The 27,991-nt window shown below is 41.5% G+C and overlaps 1 protein-coding gene across 13 annotated transcripts in view; it reads right to left on the minus strand.

Annotated features, from left to right (window-relative positions):
• The window catches only part of LOC148394833 (RNA-binding protein Musashi homolog 2-like), a 166,989-nt gene that overhangs the window by 6,183 nt on the left and 132,815 nt on the right, over nt 1-27,991 (minus strand). For 5 of the 13 annotated variants that reach the window (XM_088381745.1, XM_088381746.1, XM_088381744.1 and 2 more), the window contains 2 exons: nt 27,125-27,201; nt 12,312-13,291 (listed from right to left, as the gene is read on the minus strand). In XM_088381745.1, coding sequence (XP_088237871.1) covers nt 27,160-27,201 — 42 coding nt within the window. In that variant the 3' untranslated portion in view covers nt 12,312-13,291; nt 27,125-27,159. Of the gene's footprint in view, nt 1-12,311; nt 13,292-14,079; nt 23,097-27,124; nt 27,202-27,991 lie in introns of those variants that run through there. The other 8 variants (XM_088381750.1, XM_088381742.1, XM_088381748.1 and 5 more) reach the window with 5 other exon arrangements.

Below are 27,991 nucleotides of genomic sequence, written 5' to 3' on the forward strand. Positions count from 1 at the left end.
ACAACATCTTCACTTTATATTGGCTACAAATTAAATTAAAATTAACAAATACCTCATTATTGGACAGACTTCAAGGACTAGATCCTCATCTCACATATTAATATTTAATTTAAAACTACTCCCATGTTCACTGAGTCTTCTCATGTATATATGTACGTGCGCCGTGAGCATCACAAAAGCCATGATGGATTCAGAGGCCTGCTGGACAGATCACCGCCTGATACGATCCACAATGTCCATCAGACTCAAGAGGAAGAGGAGACTGCAAAAGAAGCTAAGCCGGAAGTACTCCCCTCGGAGCACAGAGATGCTCTGACAGTGACCATTTTCAAGAAAGGGGACAAAGCGGATTGCGGAAACTATAGGGGCATCTCGCTCCTTTCAACAGTTGGCAAAGTACTTGCTCGTGTTCTTGCCAATCGCCTACTGCCACTGTCTGAGGAAGTTCTCCCAGAATCGCAGTACGGTTTTCGCCCATCTAGAGGCACTGCAGACATGATTTTTAAAGCACGCCAACTCCAGGAGAAATGCCGTGAGCATAAACAGCCTTTGTTCATGACTTTCATAGACCTGACAAAGGCCTTTGACACGGTGGATCACCAGGCCCTATGGAGCATCCTTCTGAGGTATGGTGGCCCGGATAAATACGTCAGAATACTGCGATTATCACATGACGGAATGACAGCCACGGTGCTCAACAACAGCTCCTTGACTGAGCCTTTCACTGTAGAGACAGGGGTCAAACAGGGATGCATCATTGCACCCACCCTGTTCTCTGTCTTCATTGCCGCCATACTCCACCTCATCAACAAAGAACTACCACACGGAATCCTGATTTGGTGCAGAACTGATGGCAGGCTCTTCAACCTTAACAGGTTCAAAGCCAAAACTAAGATTAGAACCACCACGGTCGTGGAGCTCCAGTATGCAGACGATAATGCCATTGCAGCACACTCTGCAGAAGACCTCCAGGGTATCCTGAACTCCTTCGCTAAGGCATACAGAGCCCTGGGTCTGACCGTGAACATCAAGAAGACCCAGGTGTTACATCAACCCCCACCCAACAAGCCATCTACCGTATTTTCCGGACTATAAGTCGCTCCGGAGTATAAGTCGCACCGGCCATAAAATGCCCCAAAAAGTGAAAAAAAACATATATAAGTCGCTCCGGAGTATAAGTCGCATTTTGGGGGCAATTTATTCGACAAAATCCCACACCAAAAACAGTCATGAACGAGCAACAACAGGCTAAACGATAGCAACAACAGGCTAAACGATAGGTATGCTAACGTGACAAACACAAACAAAGAGCTGAGAACGGGCCTGACGTAACATATAGAGTGATTAAGGACAACTATTACATGAATAACATGTTTATAAAACCATCAGTGTCACTCCAATTCATTAAATAGCAACAACAGGCTAAACGATAGGTATGCTAACGTGACAAACTCAAACAAAGAGCTGAGAACGGGCCTGACGTAACATATAGAGTGATTAAGGACAACTATTACATGAATAACATGTTTATAAAACCATTGGTGTCACTCCAATTCATTAAATAGCAACAACAGGCTAAACGATAGGTATGCTAACGTGACAAACTCAAACAAAGAGCTGAGAACGGGCCTGACGTAACATATAGAGTGATTAAGGACAACTATTACATGAATAACATGTTTATAAAACCATCGGTTTCACTCCAATTCATTAAATCCATCGATCATTCTTTGTCAACAATGGGTGCGCACGACTGAGGGCGCTTGCACTTCAAAATATTCCACAGGCTCATATAATGATAGATAAACTATATTTCAAATAACTATAATACAAGCCAATAATATTATCAAACCATCCGTGCACTTTAATTCCATTAAATCCATCGATCAAATTCCTTGTCCTTTGTCAACATCGCCACGCGTGCGCCCTGACGTCAGCCTCGTCTTTATTCCACAGATCTACTATATAACTATATTGTAGCGTTGACAAAATACAAGGATAGACGTGGGTTTGGTAAACGGCTCTTTATTAAACAAAACAAACTTCCAAGCGTGTGGCGGCGTGGACTTCCAGACAGACCGGGCGTGCGTAATGGCCATGTCCGAGCCCCGCGCACCGTTCGCAGACAGCCACTCGGTCGAGCGCCGGCCCCCGACTAAGCGGAGACCGGGCGCGCGTAAAAGCCATAATAGTTTTTCAAACCTTCTATGTCACTCCAAATCCTTAATTCCTTCAAACTCTTTGTCCTCCGTGTCACTTAGAAATGATCACCGCTAATGATGCCGGTAGTCCTTACGTGGGTATGGTTGTCCTTTATGTAAACAACCGCGCCGTGCCACTGACGTCACTTGAAATAGTAATCCCTTGGTACATCACGGCTCTCCAAACTTTCTTTCTGCTGCTCGATTACTGTTTTCAGCTGCATATTTTACAACTTGAAGTTTGTAACCTGCAAAATATGAGTTTCTTTTTGGTGCCATTTTTCTTAAACCCACCCAGTTGATGAGTCACGGCCAACGGTAAAATTTAGAGCGCCCTCATCCAGTCTGCTTTACCGTCGATTTTTTTTTTTTTTATATACTAAGACACACAAAGAGAAATTACGTTTCCACTATCCCTCGGTGAGATAGTACACATATGCATACAAGCAACACAAAAAAAACCCAAGAAGGCACTAACAATGAATAAATAAGAGTGTTGAATAAATGATAAATAAACAAATAATAATAAATAATAATAATAAATATAAGAGGAGCAAAAATGGAGCAAGTGTACATACAGCAGACAGTGGACTTGGATATGGTGCTTTAAAGTGTTAATTGCTTAATTTGATGTTTTCTCTATTTTTTATGTTTTGAATATGTTCAAGATAAAGATATAAAAGCATGTGAAGTGATCAACTATACTAAAAATAACATGGGAAGTGGTCAACTATACTTGTAAGTGATGTCTTAATGATCAAGTAAAAATTTGTGAAAAAAAACATATATAAGTCGCTCCTGAGTATAAGTCGCCCCCCCACCCAAACTATGAAAAAAACCGCGACTTATAGTCCGGAAATTACGGTACTCCGCCCATCATAAATGTGGACAACACTGCACTTGAATACCGTATTTGCCGGTGTATTAGCCGACCTTTTTCGATCCAAAATCGACCGAAAAAAATCGACCTCGACTTATACACCGAGTCATAAAATTTAACTTCGTATTCATCGCTTCAGATGTGATGGTAACCAAGGCCGTTTCTCATGCATCTCATTGTGCGTGGGTGTGCGTCCGTCAGGCTCATCAAACAGCAAGAAACTGAATCATTATAAAGCGTTCGTCGCATTAACACACATCCTCAGAAACAATTTCAAATATTCTCACCTCAATAACGGACATCGAAAGCCAGGCAGCGACGATGACTGCTAGGGGGAAGTACTGGGTATTGAACGAATGTGCGAGTCATCGCGCGTCGAGCAACGACAATAACTACCGGTACGTAAACATTCAATCGCCATGTCTAAATGAATGTCGTTGGCACTTAGAAAATATTCGCCAAACTTGGCCAGACTTCCAGCGGAAGAGGCCGAATTTTCACTTGTTCTGGCCGACCGGAGGAACCAGCCGAGGCGGACACTTTACGGCGGTTGAGTCGTTCGCACTTTGAAAATATTCGCCAAACTTGGCCAGACTTCCAGGGGAAGAGGCCGAATTTTCACTTGTGGTGGCCGACACGGGGAACCAGCCGAGGCGGACACTTTACGGCGGTTGAGTCGTTGGCACTTAGAAAATATTCGCCAAACTTGGCCGGACTTCCAGGGGAAGAGGCCGAATTTTCACTTGTGGTGGCCGACACGGGGAACCAGCCGAGGCGGACACTTTACGGCGGTTGAGCCGTTGGCACTTAGAAAATATTCGCCAAACGCTCTCGATGGGACAGAAGACGACCTTATCTGGGAAGAGGAGGAGGAAACTGAGGATAGAGAAGACCAAGAAGATGCCCTTTATGACGACAAACTAAACGAAAACGAATGGAACGAGCTTTTCGGAAATAGCGACAATGAAGACGAATTTTGAACTCTATGTACCGGCAATCACTTTATAATTATAATTTGTTGTTTCTTAACTAAAAATAAACCAGTTTCTAAGAGTGTTCATTGTTGTTAGTCTCTCTCGGCGCGTAATATCACAGGGTCATGAAGTAAATAATATTTAAAATGGCGTATAGATCGCTCGCTACAAACTCGCGAATTTGAACACATTTCGTCAATAAATTTCGCATATTTCTGATTGAATTTTGAAGTTTAATATAATGCAACAATTGAGCTCGACTTATACAAAGGATATATCATAAAATCGTAAATTTCCGTCGAATTTTAGGGGGTCGACTTATACACCGAGTCGACTTATACACCGGCAAATACGGTATGTTCATTACTTCCCCTACCTCGGCTGCCTTCTCTCCTCCAAAGCGGACATTGACTCTGAGGTCAACCATCACCTGAGCTGTGCCAGTGGAGCGTATGCCAGACTCCGGAAAAGAGTCTTTGAAGACAGAGACCTCCGGGTTGACACCAAGCTCCTGGTTTACAAAGCTGTGGTTCTCCCCACCTTACTTTATGGGGCAGAATCATGGACAACCTACAGCAGGCACCTAAGAGGTCTTGAACAACACCACCAGAGAACCGTGAGGAAAATACGCAGGATCAAAAGGGAGGACAGACGCACAAACATCAGCGTTCTGGAGGAAGCCAGGATACCGAGCATCACCACCTTGATAATGCAGCACCAACTCCGATAGACAGGACATCTCATTCGCATGGCTGACACCCACCTCTCCAAACAGATGTTATACTCCCAGCTGGAGAGAGGTCCGCGAGCCTCGGGCGGGCAAAAGGACAACCTCAAGACCAATCTCAAGAAATTCCAAATAATACCCTAGGACTGGGAGTGCATTGCCTTGAACAGGAACTGCTGGAGGGCAGCAGTGCAAGATGGTGCAGCACATCATGAAAAGGAACTCCGCCATGTCGCAGAAACCAAACGTCAACTCCGTAAGGAAAGACAAAAATAGGCTCCAGCACGACCACAACCCACCACCACTTTCCCCTGCCCACACTGCACAAAACAATGTGGATCCCGGATCGGCCTCTACACCCACCTGCAGACCCACAAGTAGACGACCCTGAGAAGAAGTGACCGCCGATGATGAAATGTACGTGTGTGTGTGTGTGTGTGTGTGTGTGTGTGTGTGTGTGTGTGTGTGTGTGTGCGTGTGTGAGAGAGTGAGTGCGTGAGTGAGTGAGTGAGTGAGTGAGTGAGTGAGTGAGTGAGTGAGTGAGTGAGTGAGTGAGTGAGTGAGTGAGTGAGTGAGTGAGTGAGTGAGTGAGTGAGTGAGAGTGTGCGAGGGTGCGAGTGAGCGAGTGAGTGAATTGTGGGTGTTGAGCCTCACAAACACAGGCATACGTGGATTTGACTCTGGTTGAGCTCAGCCTCTGTACACATTATAGGTTTCAAACTCTGGTTATAGTTTCAATGTCGGAGTTGAAACTAGGCTTGCAGTTACTGAATGCCATAGGTGATGGGTGTTGTAAAAATTTGCTTTAATGATTGAAGTGTAAAAAAAAAAAAAAAGCTTAAAGCACCTGGTATTCCCAGGCGGTCTCCCATCCAAGTACTAAGCTGCTTGGCTTTCGAGATCGGGCGTTCTCAGGGTAGTATGGCCATAAGCCATGATCAACTTAAAAAATGTGCCTTTTATAGACACAATCGCCCCTGAAACCGTGCCAAACAGCGACAGGTACTTGATGGCTGTTGTAAATGTTTCCTTTCACATCTGACGTGGAAAAATAATAATAAAAAAACTTTCAGCACCTGGTATTCCCTGCTGGTCTCCCATCCATGTCACAATCAGGTCTGAAACAGGCCTTCTTCCAAGATTTTTGGTGTTTCATGGAAACATGTCTATCATGAAAAGTTATTGACAGCTTTTTAAGTGGTAGCACCAATTTGCCGTCACGACGTGCATTTTGCTGTATCAAAGTAAATGTCATGAAATGGGGAAAACCCCTACATGGAAGCGCAATGTGTTATGTTCTTTTACAAATAAAGACTGCTGCTTTGAGTTTACAGCGAGGCAGGCTCTTTATTCACTGTACATAGTCTGCTCTCTAGCGGTAAAAATGTGAACTACGATGCTATGGAGGACACCAGACAATATAAGTTTCAAACTCGGGTTATAGTTTAAATGTCGGAGTTGAAACTAGGCTTGCAGTTACCGAATGCCATACGTGATGGGTGTTGTAAAAATTTGCTTTAATGATTGAAGTGCAAAAAAAAAAAGCTTACAGCACCTGGTATTGCCAGGCAGTCTCCCATCCAAGTGCTAACCAGGACCGACCCTGGTTAGCTTCCAGAGACCAGGCGTTCTCAGGGTAGTATGGCCGTAAGCCATGATTGACCTAAAACGTTTGCCTTTTATTGACGCAATCGCCCCTGACAACCCGTGCCAAGCAGCGACGGTACTTGATGGCTGTTGTAAAAGTTGCCTTTCACATTTGACGTGCAAAAATAATAATAAAAAAGAAAAACACTCCATGGAAGCGCAATATGTTGTGTTGGGTTCTTTTACAAACAAAGACTGCTGCTTTGAGTTCACAGCCCTGTCAGCCATAGGCGTCTATTAGACATCTGGTCTATGTATAGACCTAATTTAGACGTCTATATTAGGTCTATATGTAGACCTAATTTAGACGTCTAAATTAAAAACATCAAACATGATCCATCCATTCTCTGATTCGCTTAGTCCCCACGGGGGTCGCGGATGTGCTGGAGCCTATCCCAGCTGTCATCGGGCAGTAGGCGGGGGACACCCTGAACCAGTTGCCAACCAATCGCAGGGCACACAGAGACGAACAACCATTTGCACTCGCACTCACTCCTAGGGACAATTTGGAGTGCTCAATCGGCCTACCAATCATGTTTTTGGGATGTGGGCCAGGGGAGAACATGCAAACTATTATTTATAAATATTTCAAAATTCTAAACTCTCAACCAGCTGTAAGTTGTATGAATAATGTACAGAAGTTGTTTGGCTTTGTTTTTAACAACCATTGATCCGTACATGTGTGGGTATTTCTGTAACCTGATATAGATGTCTATTTTAGGTTATTCTATAGACCTAAAATTTAGGTCTACACATAGATCTAATAAAGAACACAAAATTAAATCCATCAAATATGAAATATTAAACCCTAAACCAGCTGTAAGTTGTACAAATAATGTACAGAAGTTATATTACTTTGTTTTAAACAACCATTGATCCGCGTGGTCTGGTTATTTCTGTAACCTGTGGCCAAAATTAAATCCATCCATCCATCCATCCATCCATCCATCCATCCATCCATCCATCCATCCATCCATCCATCCATCCATCCATCCATCCATCCATCCATCCATCCATCCATCCATCCATCCATCCATCCATCCATCCATCCATCCCACTTGTCCCCACGGAGGTAGCGGGCGTGCTGGAGCCTATCTCAGCATTCATCAGGTAGTAAGCGGAGGACACCCTGAACAGCCAATCCCAGATTTTATGTCTTGTCCTGCTAATCAGGTTTTCGTTTCTGCCTGTTCTCGCGAACCCGGTCTACCAACAAGTTCCCTCAGCCAATCAGATCTTGTCCAGGTATTCCTCATTTAATCATCAGTTAACCTGTCCAGCTCAGTGGCCTAGTGCTAGAGTATCATCCCTAAGACTGTGAAGGTTGTGGGTTCAAACCCCGGCCGGGTCATACCAAAGACTATAAAAATGGGACCCATTACCTCCCTGCTTGGCACTCAGCATTTAGGGTTGGAATTGGGGGGTTAGATGACCAAATGATTCCTGAGCGCGGCACCGCTGCTGCTCACTGCTCCCCTCTCTCCTAGGGGATGGATCAAAATCACACGGGGATGGGTTAAAATGCAGAGGACAAATTTCACCACACCCAGATACGTGTGTGACGATCATTGGGACTTTAACTTTAGTTCCAGTCACGGTCAATTCATTGTTTCTTAATATTTATTTGATCCTTTGATTTTTTTTTATATGTTTGGCTGTTTAGTTAGTATTTCTTGTATTCACTCCTGTGCCTAATTACCTTTCTGTTTTGGAAAGGAAATTCAGTTTGACTTCTGCAATATTTGCCTTCATTACATTTTGTTCCTCTACATTTTTGCCTCTATTATCACAAAAATTCTCAGTTTGTGAAAAGTTAATAAGAATAGTCTATCCATCTATATATCATCTATATGTTTCATGATCTTAAACAGTAAAGTGCGGAAACTATGGAAAGGAAAAAAAAAAATCACAAGGAAGCAATTTTTTAAAAAATTTCATGGAATTGTATAACATAGATGAGCAATCCGGGATGTAAATGTCAGCTGCAACATAATGATGATAATAATAATAATAATAATAATAATAATAATAATAATAATAATAATAATAATAATAATAATACGGCCGGCTTGGTGGTGCACTGGTTAGCACAACCGCCTCACAGTAAGGAGGGTGCAGGTTCGATTCCACCTCTGGCCATCCCTGTGTGGAGTTTGCATGTTCTCCCCGGGCCCGCGTGGGTTTTCTCCGGGCACTCCGGTTTCCTCCCACATCCCAAAAACATGCTTGGTAGGCCGATTGAGCACTCCAAATTGTCCCTAGGTGTGACTGCGAGTGCAAATGGTTGTTCGTCTCTGTGTGCCCTGCGATTGGCTGGCAATCAGTTCAGGGTGTCCCCCGCCTACTGCCCGATGACTGCTGGGATAGGCTCCAGCACGCCCGCAATCCCCGTGGGGACAAACACTACAGAAAATGGATGGATGAATGGATGGATAATAATACGGGCGGCTTAGTGACGCACTGGTTAGCACGAGCACCTCACAGTTAGGAGGGTGAGGGTTCGATTCCACCTCCGGCCCTTCCTGTGTGGAGTTTGCATGTTCTCCCCGTGCGTGCGTTTTCTTTCTCCGGAAACTCTGGTTTCGTCCCACATCCCAAAAACATGCTTGGTAGGCCGATTGAGCACTCCAAATTGTCCCTTGGTGTGACTGCGAGTGCAAATGGTTGTTCGTCTCTGTGTGCCCTGCGATTGGCTGGCAACCAGTTCAGGGTGTCGCCCGATGACTGCTGGGATAGGCTCCAGCACGCCCGCGACCCCTGTGGAGACAAGCGGTATAGATAATGGATGGATGGATGGATGGATGGATGGTTGCCAGCCAATCGCAGGGCGCACAGAGACAACCATTCATACCTAGGGGCAATTTGGAGTGCTCAATCCGCTTACCATGCATGTTTTTGGAATGTGCGAGGAAACCGGAGTACACAGCGGAAACCCACTCAGAACATCTAAACTGCACCTGTGCTTCACTGAAGCCGGACTCGAATACTGCACCTCTTAACTGTGAGATGCAACATTGTGCTGCCACAATACATAACATTTCATTAGAATAAAAAAAAAAAACTACAGGAAAACAAGAAAACAGCATTGAAACAATGAGCTAAATGCAACATTAAAAAGGTGTGTCACTAGTGTTGGATTTTGTCCACAATTTAGGGAGCGCACTATCTGCGCCTCACGGCAAAAGCCATTGCCAATCACCTGTTATCCAATTTACTCACTGCGTGCTCATTTGATTTCTTCAGATTTAGGAAAATGCTAAGACACTGAAGCAGAAATTAGACTTACACAGGTTGATTGAGTTCAATCACAATTCTTGTTCAGAAAGCTCTGTTTTCAGGAAAGTACAATACAGCGCTGGGCCTTTCAAGAGCAGAAAGTCTCCATTTAGAAAAGGCAATGTTCAAGGTTCTTTGATCAGCTTATATTCAGTTGCACATTGTGGGCCAAGATTGATGGGTGATGAGTCTTTGGGGTGGGGCAAGTTCGCCATGGGAGTGGGTGCTGGTTATGGGCGATTCGGTGTGTGTCTTCCATCCCGTCTTTCGGCCTTGGTGATCATCTTTGGCCGAGTCCTTGGCTGGCTCCCTCTGGCACCTGCTGGTTTTATCTCCACGTGACCTTCCTGTGAAAATTCTTCTCCAATCTTGGACATACACTGTCGTACCTCATTCTTTCAATTTTGTCATTTTGTACGAAATTATGTTAGCTTTTGGCTGTGACATCATTAATCTATTGCTGTTCCCTGACTATGTAAAGTTTGTTGTTTTGATACTTCATGTCTTTGCTTACATCATTCTTAGTTTAAACATGCTTCCAACCGTATCTTTTCTTTGTTAGGCAAAATATTTCCCTCTGTGCAGAGCGTTCAGTAGTAATCAAAAACTGGCGTCGGTCAAGACGACTCTGGCCGTGCCAATGATTTTGAGAAAAACATCAGGCATGCATTACACAGTTCCTTAAGGGTCATTAAGCTATTTAGGCAATGTATCAAAAGACATTTGTTATTTCAAAGTGCTCAGAAATATATATCAGATCATAAAGTTTATTAAAACCTTTCTCATTACCACTTATCAAAAATGTCTAGTTATGTATTCTTTATTGATTTGGTGTGTAGGTATAATTATATGCTTAAAATGTTTCTTTTATTTATTTAATATGTGAATATACTTGTCTGCTTATGAACTTTATTCAATGAGGTTTGAGCATATCTGTTTTTGTAGCTAGGCAGGACTTTTTGTATTTTGACCCCATTCCTTCACTAGTTTAGCTTTACAAATCTCAATTGAGCAGGCTGACCTGATGTCGAAAGGGAGAGAGGATTATTTGCGTTGGTGCACAGAAAAAGCTCACGCCCCAAAAAGTTTCCTAGCTCTTGAAGCAAGCTACTCCCTTCTGAGGACAGAAACTATGCGGGAACATACTGTAAAAATCCCCAAGTTCATTTAAGTATGCTGGTGCTCTCACACATTAAAATATGTGCTCTAACGTGAACAGCAAGCCAATGAAGGGAGGCCAATAGTTTACTGGGGTAATATGGTGGTCATTCCACACAGTTAAAACCCAAGTTGCTGCATTTTGAACATCGCTACTTGTGATTGCTTTCTCGCCTTTTTCCAGAATACCTGTGCGAGCATGTACTGCTTGTGGAAGCCAATAGTATTCCAGACTTGCCTTTCAAAGATGCTACATCATAGTTTCCTTCATAGGATCATATTAAGGAGTAAGTATCAGTGTAAGTTGGTCGCCATGGTCTCTGACAGAAAGGTCCCGCAAGCTATTATAAGCTTCCTTTAATACAGAGCTCGGCAAAGTACGGCATGGGGTTCACATCCGGCCAGCCCACAGTCTCTTCCCGGCCCTAGTTACAAGTGTAACGAAAAAACAACACATTTAAATGCAAATATTCTTGATAAACTTTAAAATGCCCGTTGCTGTTCTTTATGTTGCTATCTTGCTAACAAGTTATAGCTAGCTTTGTTCTCACAAACTGCTTTTAGCACGCGGAATCAGACACAATGAAGCCCCGAATGTGGAGAAATAACAAAAGCAAAACAGTCAACTATGACCAGATGGGAACCAAAACATGTAAAAGTGAGAGTTTTAAGTTGGATTTGTGGTGTTACACCCCTCCAAACAGCAGTGTGAATACATCAGTGAGTCTCCATGACAACTGAAGAGGAACAAATGTCACACTGTGCACATGATGACTGACAGGCAAATGCTCCCTTGATCCACCACCGCAGTCAGACAGAATACCACAGGACGCATTATGCAAATGCTGTAGTCACAGCACACCAGTCCTCAGGAGAGGACGGATGACACGGTCTGAGAATTAAGCATTTCCAGGTTTTAGCATAACTCTTCTCTCTCTCATTCAGGAGAGTTTTCAATTTGTATTTCAATGAAACATAGTGTTGTGAAAAGTGTTTTACCCTTCTCAATTTTGTTTGGCATAGTTTCCCCACTTTAATGTTTAACATGAAAGAACAACCATGAATATCAAAGATAAGACAAGTAAACAATGTTTTTAAAAATATATTTAAACGTTTTGGGCAATGTATGGTGTTGATAAACTGCTATACAAGTCTTAGGGAAAACATTATTTTCTGGGAAATACAACCTGAAATTGTCAGGAAATGAGTTGAGCCAGGACGACCAAATGCAGCTTGGACCAGGGTTCATTGAAGGCAAAGTGAGTTGGAAGGGAGTCAGGTGGGGAACTGAAGACACATAAGGGACAGAGACTCACCAGCAAACAGACAGACAGACCGACCGAAGTCCAATTGGACAAGGATAAAATTCTGACCGTGAGCCTCCAGACAGACCGGGGGAAAACCAGACGACAGGAACAGGAACACTGGGCACGGACAGGGATGGAAAACAAGATTTAAGAATTTTTATTCGCCATGTTTGGGCGTGCCCAACAAGGAATTTGACTTCGGTACATCACAGCCTCTGTTCAACATTTAGGTGACTAACAACACTCAGGATGTGTGAAAAATGACAAATATTCTCAGGCATCCCCTGATCATAAACTCCCAGGAGGGGAAAGGAAAAACTCAAAACTCCAACTAGGGGAAATGAGAAACCTTGAGAAGAGACCACAGATGAGAGGATCCCTCTTCCAGGATGATCAGGCTGCAATGGATGCAGAGAGGACACATAGTACAAATAGTGTAGACAATTCAAAAAGGGTGTGGAGAGCAGGATATTATTGCACAGCAGTGACTCTGAGACTCTAAGAGTGGTGTGAGTTCATCAGAGCAACAGCCTGGGGGAACAAGCTGTCTCTGTATCTGCTGGTTTTGGCGTACAGCGCTCTATAACACCGTCCGGAGGGGAGTAGTTCAAACAGACTGCAACCTGGGTGAGAGGGGTCTGTAGAGATATTACTTGCACGTTTCCTGGTCCTGGACAGGTACAAGTCTTGGATAGATGGGAGGTTGATCCCAATCATCTTTTCTGCAGTCCTGATTGTCCGTTGCAGTCTGTGCTTGTCTTGTTTGGAGGCCGATCCAACCCAGACAGTGAAGGAGGTGCTGAGGACAGACTGTATGATGGCAGTGTAGCATGTCTTCAGCAGCTCCAGCGGCAGGTTGAACTTTTTGAGCTGTCTCAGGAAGTACAGCCTCTGCTGGGCCTTCTCCCGGACAGAGTAGACACCGACAAGGAGGAACACACAGGCAGGGTTTAAATACATGAGACAACGAGAGGGAGCAGGTGACAGACATTACGGTGATGAAAGGGTGTTGCTGAGGGAAGTTGCCGGCTGAGCGTGCTCTGGCATGGGCGTGACAGAAATGACAAATCCATTCTGAAGTTTCTGATGTTGGCCTGATTGGTGAGGAGTGAGTCCAGGCCCTAATAAACAGCAGCATGTGAGTCAACATGGGTCTTGTGCTGGCACTCTATATTATTACTCCATTGCTTGAGCTTCAGTTTTGGAAAAGGCAAAACTTTCAATTTTTCAGGGGTGCTGACTGACTATTCTTCATGTTGGTATCGTGAATTGGAGTTGATTTATTTTAAAATTATTTCATAAGACATGCTGTATGATTTCTGATGTTAATTATAATTTATTTAAAAAATAATGCTTACATTTCATCTTATCTCCTACAGTTCATCTTACATTAAATATACAACACTAACTTTAGCCTTTGTTACAGATACTTCCTACACTTAAAGCAAATATTGCATACTTTCGGGCATACCGTATCTCTCAAATACCCAAAGGCCTTTGTAACCTTTTCTTTTGTCTACCCAAACCTGTAATGGTTTCTTTAAAGGAAAATAAATCTGCAAATCTCTCCCAGAAACCTGGAAGCAATAATTACAACTTAGCGATCACAAGAAAAAAAGAGAGAAAAAAATATTCTTGTCTTGGTGGTTCATGCAAGCTAATCTAAATGTAATCTGGTTTTAACACAATTATAGAATTAGTAATTAAATTGATATGCAATTTCTTTTAGCTTTCAAATATATTATTTTGATTGGTGTGTTTTTGCTTACTTGATGTTAACAAATCGATTGTGTTGCTATATGCACAGTCACAAAATCATCATTTATCATGATCATGATATGAGCACACCTGAGAGCCCACTGGCCACCTCTAATCAAGATATAAATGAAGTGACTGGAGAGTGTACATATCAAGTTAAATGGCTTTTATTAACACTCAAGATGCAAGCTGTACCATATTCATGTCGAATTTTGTTTTATAATGTTCCTTTCAAAGAAAATTCCAAATATTTACTAATGTCCTCGGAGCTGATGTGCATTTGTTTACTTCATACACAGTGGCTTTAGCACGTATAACAGCAGATAATAGTAATAATACCGTAATTTTCATACTATAAGCCGCACCGGACTATAAGCCGCACCAGCTAAAATTTGGGGATATTTTAGTTTTTTTCTTACATAAACCGCACCAGACTATAAGCCGCACGTGCACACAAGTTTTTTTTTACAAAAAAAGACAGTATACAGAAAGCCTTTTTAAAGTTTGAATAACATACTTTAACATGTCTTTCTAAACATTGCCTGTGACGCAGCAGTAGTACCGCAGCAACACGGAAGTGTGCACGGGAGTTATTAACAAAGAAAGACTGGACACAGAAAGCTTTTTTAAAGTTTGAATAACATACCTTAACATTTCTTTCCAAACACTGCCTGTGACACGGCAGTAATACCGCAGCAACACGGAAGTAACACAGCACTAATAGGGTTTGATAAAATAAAACATACCGGTAAAAGTCACTGAGACACGGCAGTAACACAGCAGCTACACGGTAGCACAGCACTAACAGGGCTGGTTAAAGTAAAAGTAAAAAAAAGAGCTTCATCGTCTTCATCTTCCTCCTGTGCACTGAAACCATCAAAGTCTTCCTCAGTGTCCGATTGGAATAGCGTTAGAAATCCTTCGCCTCACACTTTCTCAGTCTCTCTTTCGTCGTCGCTTTTATGCATTTCTTCGAGTGTGATGAGGGTCTGTTCATGCTAATCTTATTCATGCACAAAGCGCTAAATTAAATTAAACTAGCGAGCGACACGTATAGTTCCAGAGTAGACGGGACCACGAAATAAAGAAAAGGGTGCCGCAACACAATGTCATCAACATCGACTGCCTTTAGCTTAAAAGCGGCATCATATGCATTTCTTTTGTCCCCCATAATGACGGTTTGTGTATAAAAGCTTCCTTTCAGTAATGTCCGTCTTGATCACGTTCTGCGTGATGCGCGAAATGTTCAAAACACAAACTAGCACGTCTTCTTCGGCGCATTATCTCTTTTTCGTCTGTCTCGCTCTTGCTTCCTGCTAGAGCACCCCCTGGAGGCCGTAAAAATCCATAAATACACCGCGCCGCCATTTAAGCCTCAGGGTTCAAAGTAACCTTCTGAATAAAATACATTAAAAGTTCACATTCATTACAACTTGTTTTTGGTGAGCAAAATGTCAGAAGAATTGAATTTAAATGCTGATTGATTGGGTTTTAATACAATGCAGATGGTCCAAACAGTGCCACTGCTTTGTGTAATCTCTGAGTCACATGGCCGACTAAGAGAAAGGGTTTAGACCACAGGTGTCAAACTCAAGGCCCGGGGGCCAGATACGGCCCACCACATCATTCTATGTGGCCCGCGAAGACAAATTGTGCGTCAAATTCGTTTGTCATTACTAGGATTGCAAATTGTTTTCACTTTTAATATATTTTTTTAGAAATGTTTTACCAGTTTTTACTCGTCTGATTTGAAAACGAGTTATTTGTCAGTTTGTTTTGTAGCTTTTACTGTATATAATATGAGTTGCTCATACATTTATTTGGGTTGACAGTCATAATGGCCCTCCGAAAGAAGCTATGACTACAATGCGGCCCGCGAACGAAATGAATTTGACACCCCTGGTTTAGAGCCCTTTGACGCAGGTCACCTAGCGTGCATTCCTACTAAAGCTCATAATAGTCACAAGCAAGACAGCCAGAATAAGCAGCAGTCATAGTAGTGTTTCAAAATAGTATTTTTGTTGTTGTTTTTTTCTTCAAGATACTGCACAACAGTGGTCCACAGCCTTTTTACGAGTGTGTAAAAGTGATCATGTCATTACAAAAATCACGAAAAAAAATCACATATAAGTCGCACCTGACTATAAGGCACAGGGTTCAAAATTTTGGAAAAAAGTCACGGCTTATAGTCCGGAGATTACGGCAATAATAATAATAATAATTATAATACATTTAATTTAGAAGCGCCTTTCAGGTCACTCAAGGTCACTTTACAAAGAGTTAAAAAGTTATAAACAAATTAAAACAATACCATTCAGTAAAGAAGATTGTGAAAAACATGTTAAAAACAACAACTGTAAGGCAGCTAGAGTCGAAACGCTGTCTTGAATAGGTGGGTCTTGAGAGTGGATTTAAACTGTGGGAGGGAGTCAATATTTTGGATGTCAGGTGGAAGTGTGTTCCAAAGTTTGGGAGCAGAGCAGCTGAAAGCTCTGCTCCCTATGGTGATAGACTCCAATTTAAACGATGCGGGTGGAGGGCCGGAGGTCGGATGTGAACTTTATGTGAAATTCATTCTCTATGCTTAGGCATACTGGAGGATCACACTTCCCTTATTACAGATGAATATTTGGCCAAGTTTTCATTTCAATGCTCGGCGATGAAAGCAGCAAAGATTTCCTGGCATTGAATTCACAAAAAAGTCTTTTGCTTCAAAGCCAGTCTAGTACAAAATACAATTTGAACTGATTCTGGGCTCTTCCAATCTTCTCTTTTGGAGACTTCTGAGGCTACCATGGAGCAGACTTTGATTGTCACCGCAAAAGAAGTTAAAACTACTTGAATGAATTTGACCTTAGTCCTTGTTAGATTACTGACGAAAGACCACAAAGATGGCCAATCACAAAAAAAAAAAAAAATATATAGGAAAAAGTCCAGGGTTCTGCAGAAAGCTAGACATTGCACTAGATGCAATCCAGTCCGCATGTAGTAACTTCTATGTATATTTCAAGGTTGAAATCGTTTGTCAGGTCATAACCTAATCATGTATTTTCCATTTTTACCTCATATTTGACACCAAATATTGAAGCTATCACAGGAGGGTCCATAATTAAAGAGGCCTCATTAATTATAGCTTTAAATCAATTTGATCCCTTCTGATTCTTTGTGCAACTTAATTTTTCCCTCTTATTTTTGCTATCTCCTTTACCATCAGTGATGTATTGTTTTGAGAAATTCCTTGATTTCTATTTTAGAATTGTTGAATACTTGTCTTGTTGCTTATTCAAAGTGTACTTAATGTCTATATGATAAATAACCTATAGACCAGTGGTTCTTCTAGGGGTTTGGCGATTCGGTCTCAGGGGTTTGGCAGAGCCTCCACTGCGGAGTTCCGAACACACCTGATTTATCGTGTGAATTTGTGATGACTCATATTTGAACTGGTCTCGCAAAGGCGACAACAGAAGTAACACTGATTTGCAGGTATTTCATTTGTTGTGAGTTCATGCATTGTGTTAGTTTTGTTGTTTGAACAAGGTGATGTTCATGTATGGCTCATTCTGTGCACCAGTAAAAAAATCTACAGTATGTCTTGAATTTGAAAAAAATATTTTCATTTTTCACTAAAGAGGGGTTCGGTGAATGCCCATATGAAAATAGTGGGGTTCGGTACCTCCAACAAGGTTAAGAACCACTGCTATAGACGAACACAACTACAAACTAAAATTTCCCAGATTTGATAATATCCACAACATATGATAATACGTAGATATGACAAAAATATTTTAAATGATAAGTCAATGATGGTGTAGGATCACACTCGCCTAACTTGTGTGCGGGCAGCGTGGGATTGATTACCACTCAGTGAATGTGTGTATGTGGGTGTGACTGGTCTTTGTCTCTGTATATGCCCTCCAACTGGCTGGTGACCAGTTCAGGGTGTCTGCCTTTTGCCCAATGTCGACTGGGATAGACTCCAGCACTCCCTGCGACCTTGAACAGGCATGGTTCATTTTGTGCACCAGTAAAAAACATCTGTCTTGAATTAAAAAAAAAATAATTTTCACTAGCAAGGGGTTCGGTGAATGCAAATATGAAGCTGGTGGGATTCGGTTCCTCCAACAAGCTTAAGAACCACTGCTTTAAATACAATCTCACATTGCATGGTGGACAACGGTAGAATCTGGGTCGGTTATTGCACTTCATAGTGTTGCAAAATAGTAATAAATAGTCCTTGTGGCAACCTCTGGGTGGGTTAGCTTGCATGCTTCTTTTTGGGAGCTAGTTGCCAAGGCCATAGATAGGCAACAGCTTGGCTCCATTCATTGAAACTCAATCAATCTGTTAATGAAGTTTATGTGGATTGGTATGTTGCCAACATCAGACATGCAGCTATGATACAAGCTACGTCATTTTATAGCCGGGGCTTTTATAAAAGGGTCTATGTATTGAAGTCTATGCTGGCAGCCTGAATGTGTTAGTTATAGGTTAAAATAACATTATTCTCCATGATCTCTTGCCATACATTAGTTATTGGCATATCCCAGGCTGGTCTTCCTCCATCGATTCAGTTTCTGAACTGGTTATTATTTTGGTCCTAGTTTCAATCCATGTGAATCAATTTATGTTTTTAATTTGTTTTGTCTTTTCCTATTCGAATTGTATGCATGTGTTTGAGATTAACACTTCAATGACGTGATCCGATACTGTATTGAACATTACAATGTTTAATAAAGTTAGTTATAAATCTTTGAATTGGGTCAAATTTTTAATTACTGTACATATACTTCATAATCACTTCATAAAGCATTTGAAACTTGTTGGTTTGAACAATGTCGCTTGTTTTATTGCATGTTCATACAGTATTTACATGAAGAACAGTTTTACCATAATCTGTCTGGTAATAAATATCTGAATCAATGTTGGTTAACCATTGAATGACAAGTCTAAACATCAGTGAACCTCATTCAATGAACAAACAAAAGGGCAAGTTACAGTAAAATGTTTTAAAACATTCTCTAATCAGTGTGCCGACTGCATTTTACTAGCCAGGAAAAATATACAGGACTGAGCCCGAGATATGACTAGTGCCATTGATGGCCTGACGGGTCATTGGTTGAAATCCAACCTCTGGCCTTCCAGTGTGGGGTTTTCATGTTTTCCTAATGCTTGCCTGGATTTTCCCCTGGTATCTTGGTTTCCGCTTGCATTCCAAAAACGTGCATCCTAAGTTCATTAAAGACTGTAAATTGTCCCTAAGTGCAAATCTGAGTGAAATACAACTATGAAAACCCTTACTTGAGACAACTTAAACAATGTTTTTGTTCCAACAATCAAAAGTGGTTTACATTAATTAAAAAATAATAATCATCAGGTTACGCTGAAGGTGGGTCGGTTGTGCACTGGTTAGCACCTCCGCCTCAAAGTTAGGAGGGTGCCGGTTCGATTCCACCTTCGACCCTCCCTGTGTGGAGTTTGCATGTTCTCCCCGTGCCCGCGTGGGTTTTCTCCGGGCACGCCGATTTTCTCCCACATCCCAAAAACATGCTTTGTAGGCAAATTTAGCACTCCGAATTGCTCCTAGGTGTGAGTGCGAGTGCGGATGGTTGTTCATCTCTGTGTGCCCTGCGATCGGCTGGCAACCGGTTCAGGGTGTCCCCCGCCTACTGCCCGATGACTGCTGGGATAGGCTCCAGCACGCCCGCGACCCCCGTGGGACAAGCGGTATAGAAAATGCATGGATAGAAAGTTACACTGAAAAGGATTATTTGTGTCACATAATCTACCCATTTTAATCATTTATAATTCATCCATTTTAATCATTTTAATCTCAAACATTGTATTGTTTTGTTTAAGAAATTAGTTTCAATGAAGTTATAAATTTCACGTTGCACAGGGTAAATCATTTACATGAAACCTTCACGATTACGTATGATGAATTAGTTCAATTTATTTAAGATGATCACGTTTCTTTTGTATTTTTCCCTTCAGTTTAATTGCCTTAGGATTTTCATCATTGTCTGGTTGTGTCAAAAAGATCCAACTTTGCATACAGTTGATTAACAGGTGGAAAGCAGTGATCTCAGTCCAAAGTAAATGGGACTCATAAGATTCCAAGATCCAACATAACATGGCCTCTTCTCAATCACAGAATAAAGAAAATATACAGTACCGTAATTTCCGGACTATAAATCGCGGGTTTTTTTCATAGTTTGGGTGGGGGGGGCGACTTATACTCAGGAGCGACTTATATATGTTTTTTTTTCACAAATTTTTACTTGATCATTAAGACATCACTTACAAGTATAGTTGACCACTTCCCATGTTATTTTTAGTATAGTTGATCACTTCACATGCTTTTATATCTTTATCTTGAACATATTCAAAACATAAAAAATAGAAAAAACATCAAATAAAGCAATTAACACTTTAAAGCACCATATCCAAGTCCACTGTCTGCTGTATGTACTGCTGTTGCTCCATTTTTGCTCCTATTATATTTATTATTATTATTTATTATTATTTGTTTATTTATCATTTATTCAACACTCTTATTTATTCATTGTTTGTGCCTTCTTGTTTTTTTTTTTGTGTTGCTTGTATGCATATGTGTACTATCTCACCAAGGGATAGTGGAAACGTAATTTCAATCTCTTTGTGTGTCTTAGTATATAAAAAAAAAAAAAAATCAACGATAAAGCAGACTTTGACTTTGATAAAACAACCCAAAAAAATTATATTTTCAGACGAAACTGGATGAGGGCGCTCTAAATTTCACCGTTGGCCGTGACTCATCAACTGGGTGGGCTTAAGAAAAATGGCACCAAAAAGAAACTCATATTTTGCAGGTTAGAAACTTCAAGTTGTAAAATATGCAGCTGAAAACAGTAATCGAGCAGCAGAAAGAAAGTTTGGAGAACCGTGATGCACCAATGGATTACTATTTCAAGTGACGTCAGTAGCGCGGCGCGGCGGTTGTTTACATACAAATGTGCCCACATAAGGACTACCGGCATCATTAGCGGTGATCATTTCTAAGTGACACGGAGGACAAAGAGTTTGAAGGAATTAAGGATTTGGAGTGACATAGAAGGTTTGAAAAACTATTATGGCTTTTACGCACGCCCGGTCCTACTCTACTGAGTCGGGGGCCGGCGCTCGGCCGAGTGGTTGTCCGCGAACGGTGCGCGGGGCTCGGACATGCCCATTACGCACGCCCGGTCTGTCAGGAAGTCCACGCCGCCACACGCTTGGAAGTTTGTTTTGTTTAATAAAGAACCGTTTACCAAACCCACGTCTATCCTTGTACTTTGTTAACGCTACAATATAGTTATATAGTAGATCTGTGGAATAAAGACGAGGCTGACGTCAGGGCGCACGCGCGGCGATGTTGACAAAGGACGAGGAATTTGATCGATGGATTTAATGGAATTAAAGTGCACGGATGGTTTGATAATATTATTGGCTTGTATTATAGTTATTTGAAATATAGTTTATCTATCATTATATGAGCCTGTGGAATATTTTGAAGTGCAAGCGCCCTCAGTCGTGCGCACCCATTGTTGACAAAGAACGATCGATGGATTTAATGAATTGGAGTGACACCGATGGTTTTATAAACATGTTATTCATGTAATAGTTGTCCTTAATCACTCTATATGTTACGTCAGGCCCGTTCTCAGCTCTTTGTTTGTGTTTGTCACGTTAGCATACCTATCGTTTAGCCTGTTGTTGCTATCGTTTAGCCTGTTGTTGCTCGTTCATGACTGTTTTTGGTGTGGGATTTTGTCGAATAAATTGCCCCCAAAATGCGTCTTATACTTCGGAGCGACTTACATATGTTTTTTTTCACTTTTTGGGGCATTTTATGGCTGGTGCGACTTATACTCCGGAGCGACTTATAGTCCGGAAAATACGGTATATTCTTTTACACAGAGCAGAAAAATGTTTTAAAAAACAACACTGTGAAAAATTTTCCGCTTATTGCTAAAACCAATTACAGATTGTTTGGTGACCACACTGTGAAATGTACACGTTCCGTCCCTCCCACTGCCTTTGCTAATTCAGTGGTTTCTTAATCCTGTTCTGGCATCACCTCCTTTGGAGACTGATGACACATCAAAAGAAAAACAAGCAAACTATTTATAATAGAAAACATATCCAAACATATTTCTCACAGTATCCATATTCTCACCAGCACACATAAAATAAATACCTCTCCACAAAGATGAAGCCCAGGGATGAGAATGGCAAACGTGAAAAAACACTGAAAAGTGGCCCGGGGTCTGGGGGGTGGGGGGGGGGGACTGATGATATACATACTATATATATATATATATATATATATATATATATATATATATATGATATAGATATAGATCTCCCTAGATCTATCTAACTAAATACCTCATCTACAAGTGATGAAAACCCAATCGCAAATTCACAATGTGGCGGTGTAAAAATACTTAGTTCTCCGCGTAAGTTAAGTTAACAAGTGGAAATGATGTGAGGAAAGTAGTGCCAAAATGCTGCAGAAAATAAGGCGGATGTTGTCGCATCACTGCTGCCAGTTAGTTAGGTTTACAAAGGGAAGCCGATTTCCGTAAGATGCCGTCACGACGGGCGAATGCTCGCGAGTCACCGAGGCTAATGTTGCCGCTTCCCTATACCCCCTCCCCCCATCCTCATATATAAGCAACATTTTCTTAACGGAGTTACACGATTCACGAAAATGATACTTTCGACGGAAAAAAACACGGAAATCCGCGGATCCGTGGAAAATTCTCATCCCTGGAAGCTCAACTTAGTTGGTGATCAGGGTACAGTAAATAGCAGAGTAAAACTGTCATCTTTATTTCTGAGGTGGTTTTCACTGTAAAATGGACCCCCCTGTATTCGTAGTTTGGCACCCGGGGATACCTATGTACCGATCCCGTCTTTTGTGGTTTATCCACTATTATTCTAGAATTTTTAAAATGACCGTCATTTATACACAGATTTACGCAGAGCTGGCCTGGTCCTTATTCCCCGGGAATAGCGGGAGTCCACTGTACTGCCATTCCACTGCTGTCGCTGGCCACACTGATGCTGTATTGATTAATGCTGCATCAACACACAGGAAGAATTTACAATTCCTCGCCTGCTTTCCCTGGTCTGCTCCATGGCTGCCTAGACCACACAACAAAAAGACTTTTACTTTTCATCTGCCCTCTACACAGTTTTTACACTTTTTTTTCACTTTGTTTTGTCTTATTACACCCTTAATGAAACTGGTGATGAAGTTCAATCACACGGATTTCCTTCATCAACGCAAACAAGATTCTCCTCCTTTTTCCTAATTCACATTGACTGTGGAACTGATGCTTTCCGGCGTCAGTATGGAAGACGTACAGTGTTCACACACCGACTGAGATGCGTGTCCAGAAAGCTGCACTAATGAGGTCACAAGATCACGGGGGTTCACACACGGGTTGAGTTCACACAATAACAACCATGTATCGTATTTTCCAGACTATAAATCATAGTTTTTTTTCATAGTTTGGCCAGGGGTGCGACTTAAAATCAGGAGCGACTTATATGTGAAATTATTAACACATTATTACTTGATCATTAACACATTACTTACTTACTATAGTGCAGTATTTTCCGGACTATAAGTCGCAGTTATTTTACATAGTTTGGCTGAGGTTGCGACTTATAATCAGGAGCAACTTATATGTGAAATCAGTAACACGTTATTACTTGATCATTAACACATTACTTACTATAGTGCCTTATTTTCTGGACTAGAAGTCACAGTTTTTTACATAGTTTGGCCAGGGGTGCAATTTATAATCAGGAGGGACTTACATGTGAAATTATTAACACATTACTTACTTACTATCGTATGATTGATCATTTCACGTTATGTTCACTTTAAACCTCATGAGGGCGCACTAGGCCAGTGGAATAATTGGAGCTGCCACTGACAATGAGTCTGACCTCAGCGCCGCATGTACTTCCGGCTTCAGCAGCGTTGTTTATAATTGACACGGAGGACGAAGATTTCGATGGATTTAATCATTTGGAGTGACACGGATCGTTCCATAAAATTCTTATTTATGTTATAGTTATTTGATATATAGTTTATATATAGTTATATAGGTTATATAGTTATATATAGCTGTGTTTTTTGTTTTTTTTAAGTGGCACAAGACGAAGATTCCGATGGATTTAGTAATTTTGGAGTGACACGGATGGTTCGATAAAACTGTTGTTTATATTACATTTATTTGATATATCTAGTCTGACGTCAGTGGCGCACCTCCTTCCGGAGTCAACAGCTGTTTTTTTTTGTTTTTTTGTTAAGTGACACAAGACGAAGATTCCGATGGATTTAATTATTTGGAGTGACGCGGAGGGTTCAATAAAATTGTTGTTTATATTATTGTTATTTGATATATATAGTTTATATATAGTTATATGGGCCTGTGGAATAATTGGAACCGCAACTGACGATGAGTCTGACTTCAGTGCCATATGTACGTCCTGAGTCAGCAGCGGCATTGTTTACACAGATGGCGAAGATTTTGATAGATTTAATGATTTGGAATGACACGGATGGTTTGATAAATATGTTATAGTTATTTTAATAACCCTTAATATGTTACGTCAGGCACGTTCTCAATTCCTTGTTTGTTTATGTAACGTTAGCATACCACATCGTTGAGCCTGTACTTGCCTATTCATGCCTGTTCTTGGTGTTGGATTTTGTCAAATAAAGTCTCCCTCAAAATGCGACTTGTACTCTGGTGCGACTTATATATATGTTCTTTTCTTCTTCATTATGCATTTCATGGCTGGTGCGACTTGTACTCTGGAGCAACTTATAGTCCGGAAAATAGGGTATATAAAAAGCTACTTGTTAGCAATACCCATCCTTTCGCTTCCAATGATTTTATTTGCATTATTTGCGGGAGTTTGGAATTAAGCAGAAAATCTACCCATTTTGAGTCATCTCAGGGTACTGCTATTTTGTCCTTTACTCCCACCTGTGCTCGACTGAAATTGACACCAAAATACCCACGGGCTCTCTTTGTTACTATTACTGCTCTTCTCCCTCTACACCAACGATTTCTCCGCAAGTGACTCTTCCGTGAAGCTCCTGAAGTATGCAGACGACACCACTCTCATCGGACTGAGACTGCGTACAGACAGGAGGTGGAGCGGCTGGTCCACTGGTGCAGCCAAAACCACCTGGAGCTGAACCCGCTCAAGACCGTTGAGATGTCAGTGGACTTCAGGCGAGGCCCTTCACCACTTTCACCCCTCACTATCCGCAGTAATACTATTCTCTCATCAGACACCTTCAAGTTCCTGGGAACCACAATCTCTCGGGACCTGAAATGGACCGGCCACATAGACTCTGTCCGGAAGAAGGCCCAGCAGAGGCTGTACTTCCTGAGACAGCTCAAGAAGTTCAACCTGCCGCGGGAGCTGCTGAAGACCTTCTACACTGCCATCATCCAGTCTGTCCTCTGCACCTCCATCACTGTCTGGTTTGGATCGGCCTCCAAACAAGACAAGCACAGACTGCTACGGAAAATAAGGATTGCAGTAAAGATAATTGGAATCAACCTCCCATCTATCCAAGACTTGTACCTGTCCAAGACCAGGAAACGTGCAAGTAACATCTCAACAGACCCTTCGCACCCAGGTTGCAGCCTGTTTGAACTACTCCCCTCCGGACGCCGTTATAGAGCTCTGTACACTAAAACCAGCAGACACAGAGACAGCTTCCAACCAGCTCAGTGGCCTAGTGGTAGAGTGTCCGCCCTGAGACTGGAAGGTTGTGGGTTCAAACCCTGGCCGGGTCATACCAAAGACTATAAAAATGGGACCCATTGCCTCCCTGCTTGGCACTCAGCATTAAGGGTTGGAATTGGGGGGTGAGATCACCAAATGATTCCCGGGCGCGGCACCGCTGCTGCCCACTGCTCCCTTCGGGGATGGGTTAAATGCAGAGGCAAATTTCACCGCACCCAGTTGTGTGTGTGAGACAATCATTGGGACTTTAACTTTAACTTTCCCCCAGGCTGTCGCTCTGATGAACTCACACCACTCTTAGAGTCTCAGAGTCATTACTGTGCAATAACATCCCGCTTTCCACACCTTTTTTGTCTACACTGTTTGTACTATGTGTCCTCTCTGCATCCATTGCAGCCTGGTCATCCTAGAAGAGGGCCCCTCCCATCTGTGGTCTCTTCTCAAGGTTTCTCATTTCCCCTAGCTGGAGTTTTGAGTTTTTCCTTGCCCTCTTGGGAGTTTAAGATCAGTTTAAGATCAGGGGGTGTTTGAGAATATCTTTCGTTCTTCACATGTCCTGAGTGTTGTTGTTAGTCACCTAAATGTTGAACAGAGGCTGTGATTTACCGAAGTCAAATTCCTTGTTTGGCACGCTCAAACATGGCGAATAAAAAACTCTTGAATCTTGAATTACATGACCAAACCCAGATAACAGCTGAGCTCTTACGTTTGCAAGCTGAGCTTGTGGGCACCATGACATCAATTTCAGTCGATAGCAGGTGGCAGTATAGGACAAAATGGCAGCACCTTGAGAGTCATCAAAATGGCTGCTTAATTTTAATTTCACAAACTCAATCTGGATACAGTGTTTGAACTGATGGGGGATAACAGAAGATTTAAACAACGTTTTTACTTGACTTTCGCTTTAAGTGGAGTGTTTGTTCCCAATGGATACGTCATACAGACATATCAAGACACATCAACAATTTGCTTTGTTTCATAGGTAAACACATACTTACAATTTAGCATCCTGATTTTTTTTATGTCTCTAAAAGATAATCCTGATTATCCTGTGATTTCAGAGGTATTGAGGGATTTATTTTCCTTTCCACCACCCTCTATCTATCTATCTATCTATCTATCTATCTATCTATCTATCTATCTATCTATCTATCTATCTATCTATCTATCTATCTATCTATCTATCTATCTGTCTATCTATCTATCTATCTATCTATCTATCTATCTATCTATCTTTATACAGTTGCTAATCCTTTTTTGTTTGTGCGGTAAACATCAGGCGTGCCATGTAAAGCATGATTGAGATGTCGGGGCCGAAGCTCAAGCTGTTGTGCCATGCATTATAGGAAATGAGAACAATACCCATGTAGTACAAATTAGTACCTATTCACCTGAAAGGAGATGACAACCAGCCACATGTTGACTTTCAGTGATATCCATTAGCAAAAGCGGTTGCAATCAATGGACCCTGAAATGCACAAACATACATCAGTTTGACAGATACAAAAGCAAATTTAATAGGAAATCACTCAATGACTGATATGCCCTATTGACGCAGGGCGTCGTCCATCACCATGTTTGATATCATGATACTACATATGCATTTTTTAAGTTAAGTAAAGTTAATTACATTTTTTTAACTCCACAGCATCAATGTGTAACTTTCCCTCAATTATATGGTAATAATAAATTTCATAATTTTACAACCCCCAACTCAGTTGTTCCAGGAACCAGATGGGAAAGACAGAGAGCATTTAATAGTCAAAGTGAATTTTATTTAAAATGTTCTTCGCTGCAAGTATATCCAACAATGAGAAACACATTCTCACAAAACTGAAACACACACACACACACACACACACACACACACACACACACACACACACACACACACACACACACACACACACACACACACACGTATCATATTTATATTTATATTATTTATACATTATTTCTGTATGTCATTTATACTATTAATATAGTATTTACATGTTTGAAACTATTATTTACTGTTCTAATGATAACATATAAACTTATATGGTTTAATATACATTTATTGATACACCAAAAATGTATGTACCGTATTTTTCGGACTAAAAGTCGCTCCGGAGTACAAGTCGAATCAGCCATAGAATGCACAATAAAGAGGAAAAAAACATATATAAGTCGCACCGAAGTTTAAGTCGCATTTTGGGGGAAATTTATTTGACAAAATCCAACACCAAGAACAGACATGAACCAGCAACAACAGGCTA

The sequence above is a fragment of the Syngnathus floridae genome, chromosome 7 (assembly GCF_059516105.1).
Source record: "Syngnathus floridae isolate MCC-2025c chromosome 7, RoL_Sflo_1.0, whole genome shotgun sequence".
Classification (NCBI taxonomy): Eukaryota; Metazoa; Chordata; class Actinopteri; order Syngnathiformes; family Syngnathidae; genus Syngnathus; species Syngnathus floridae.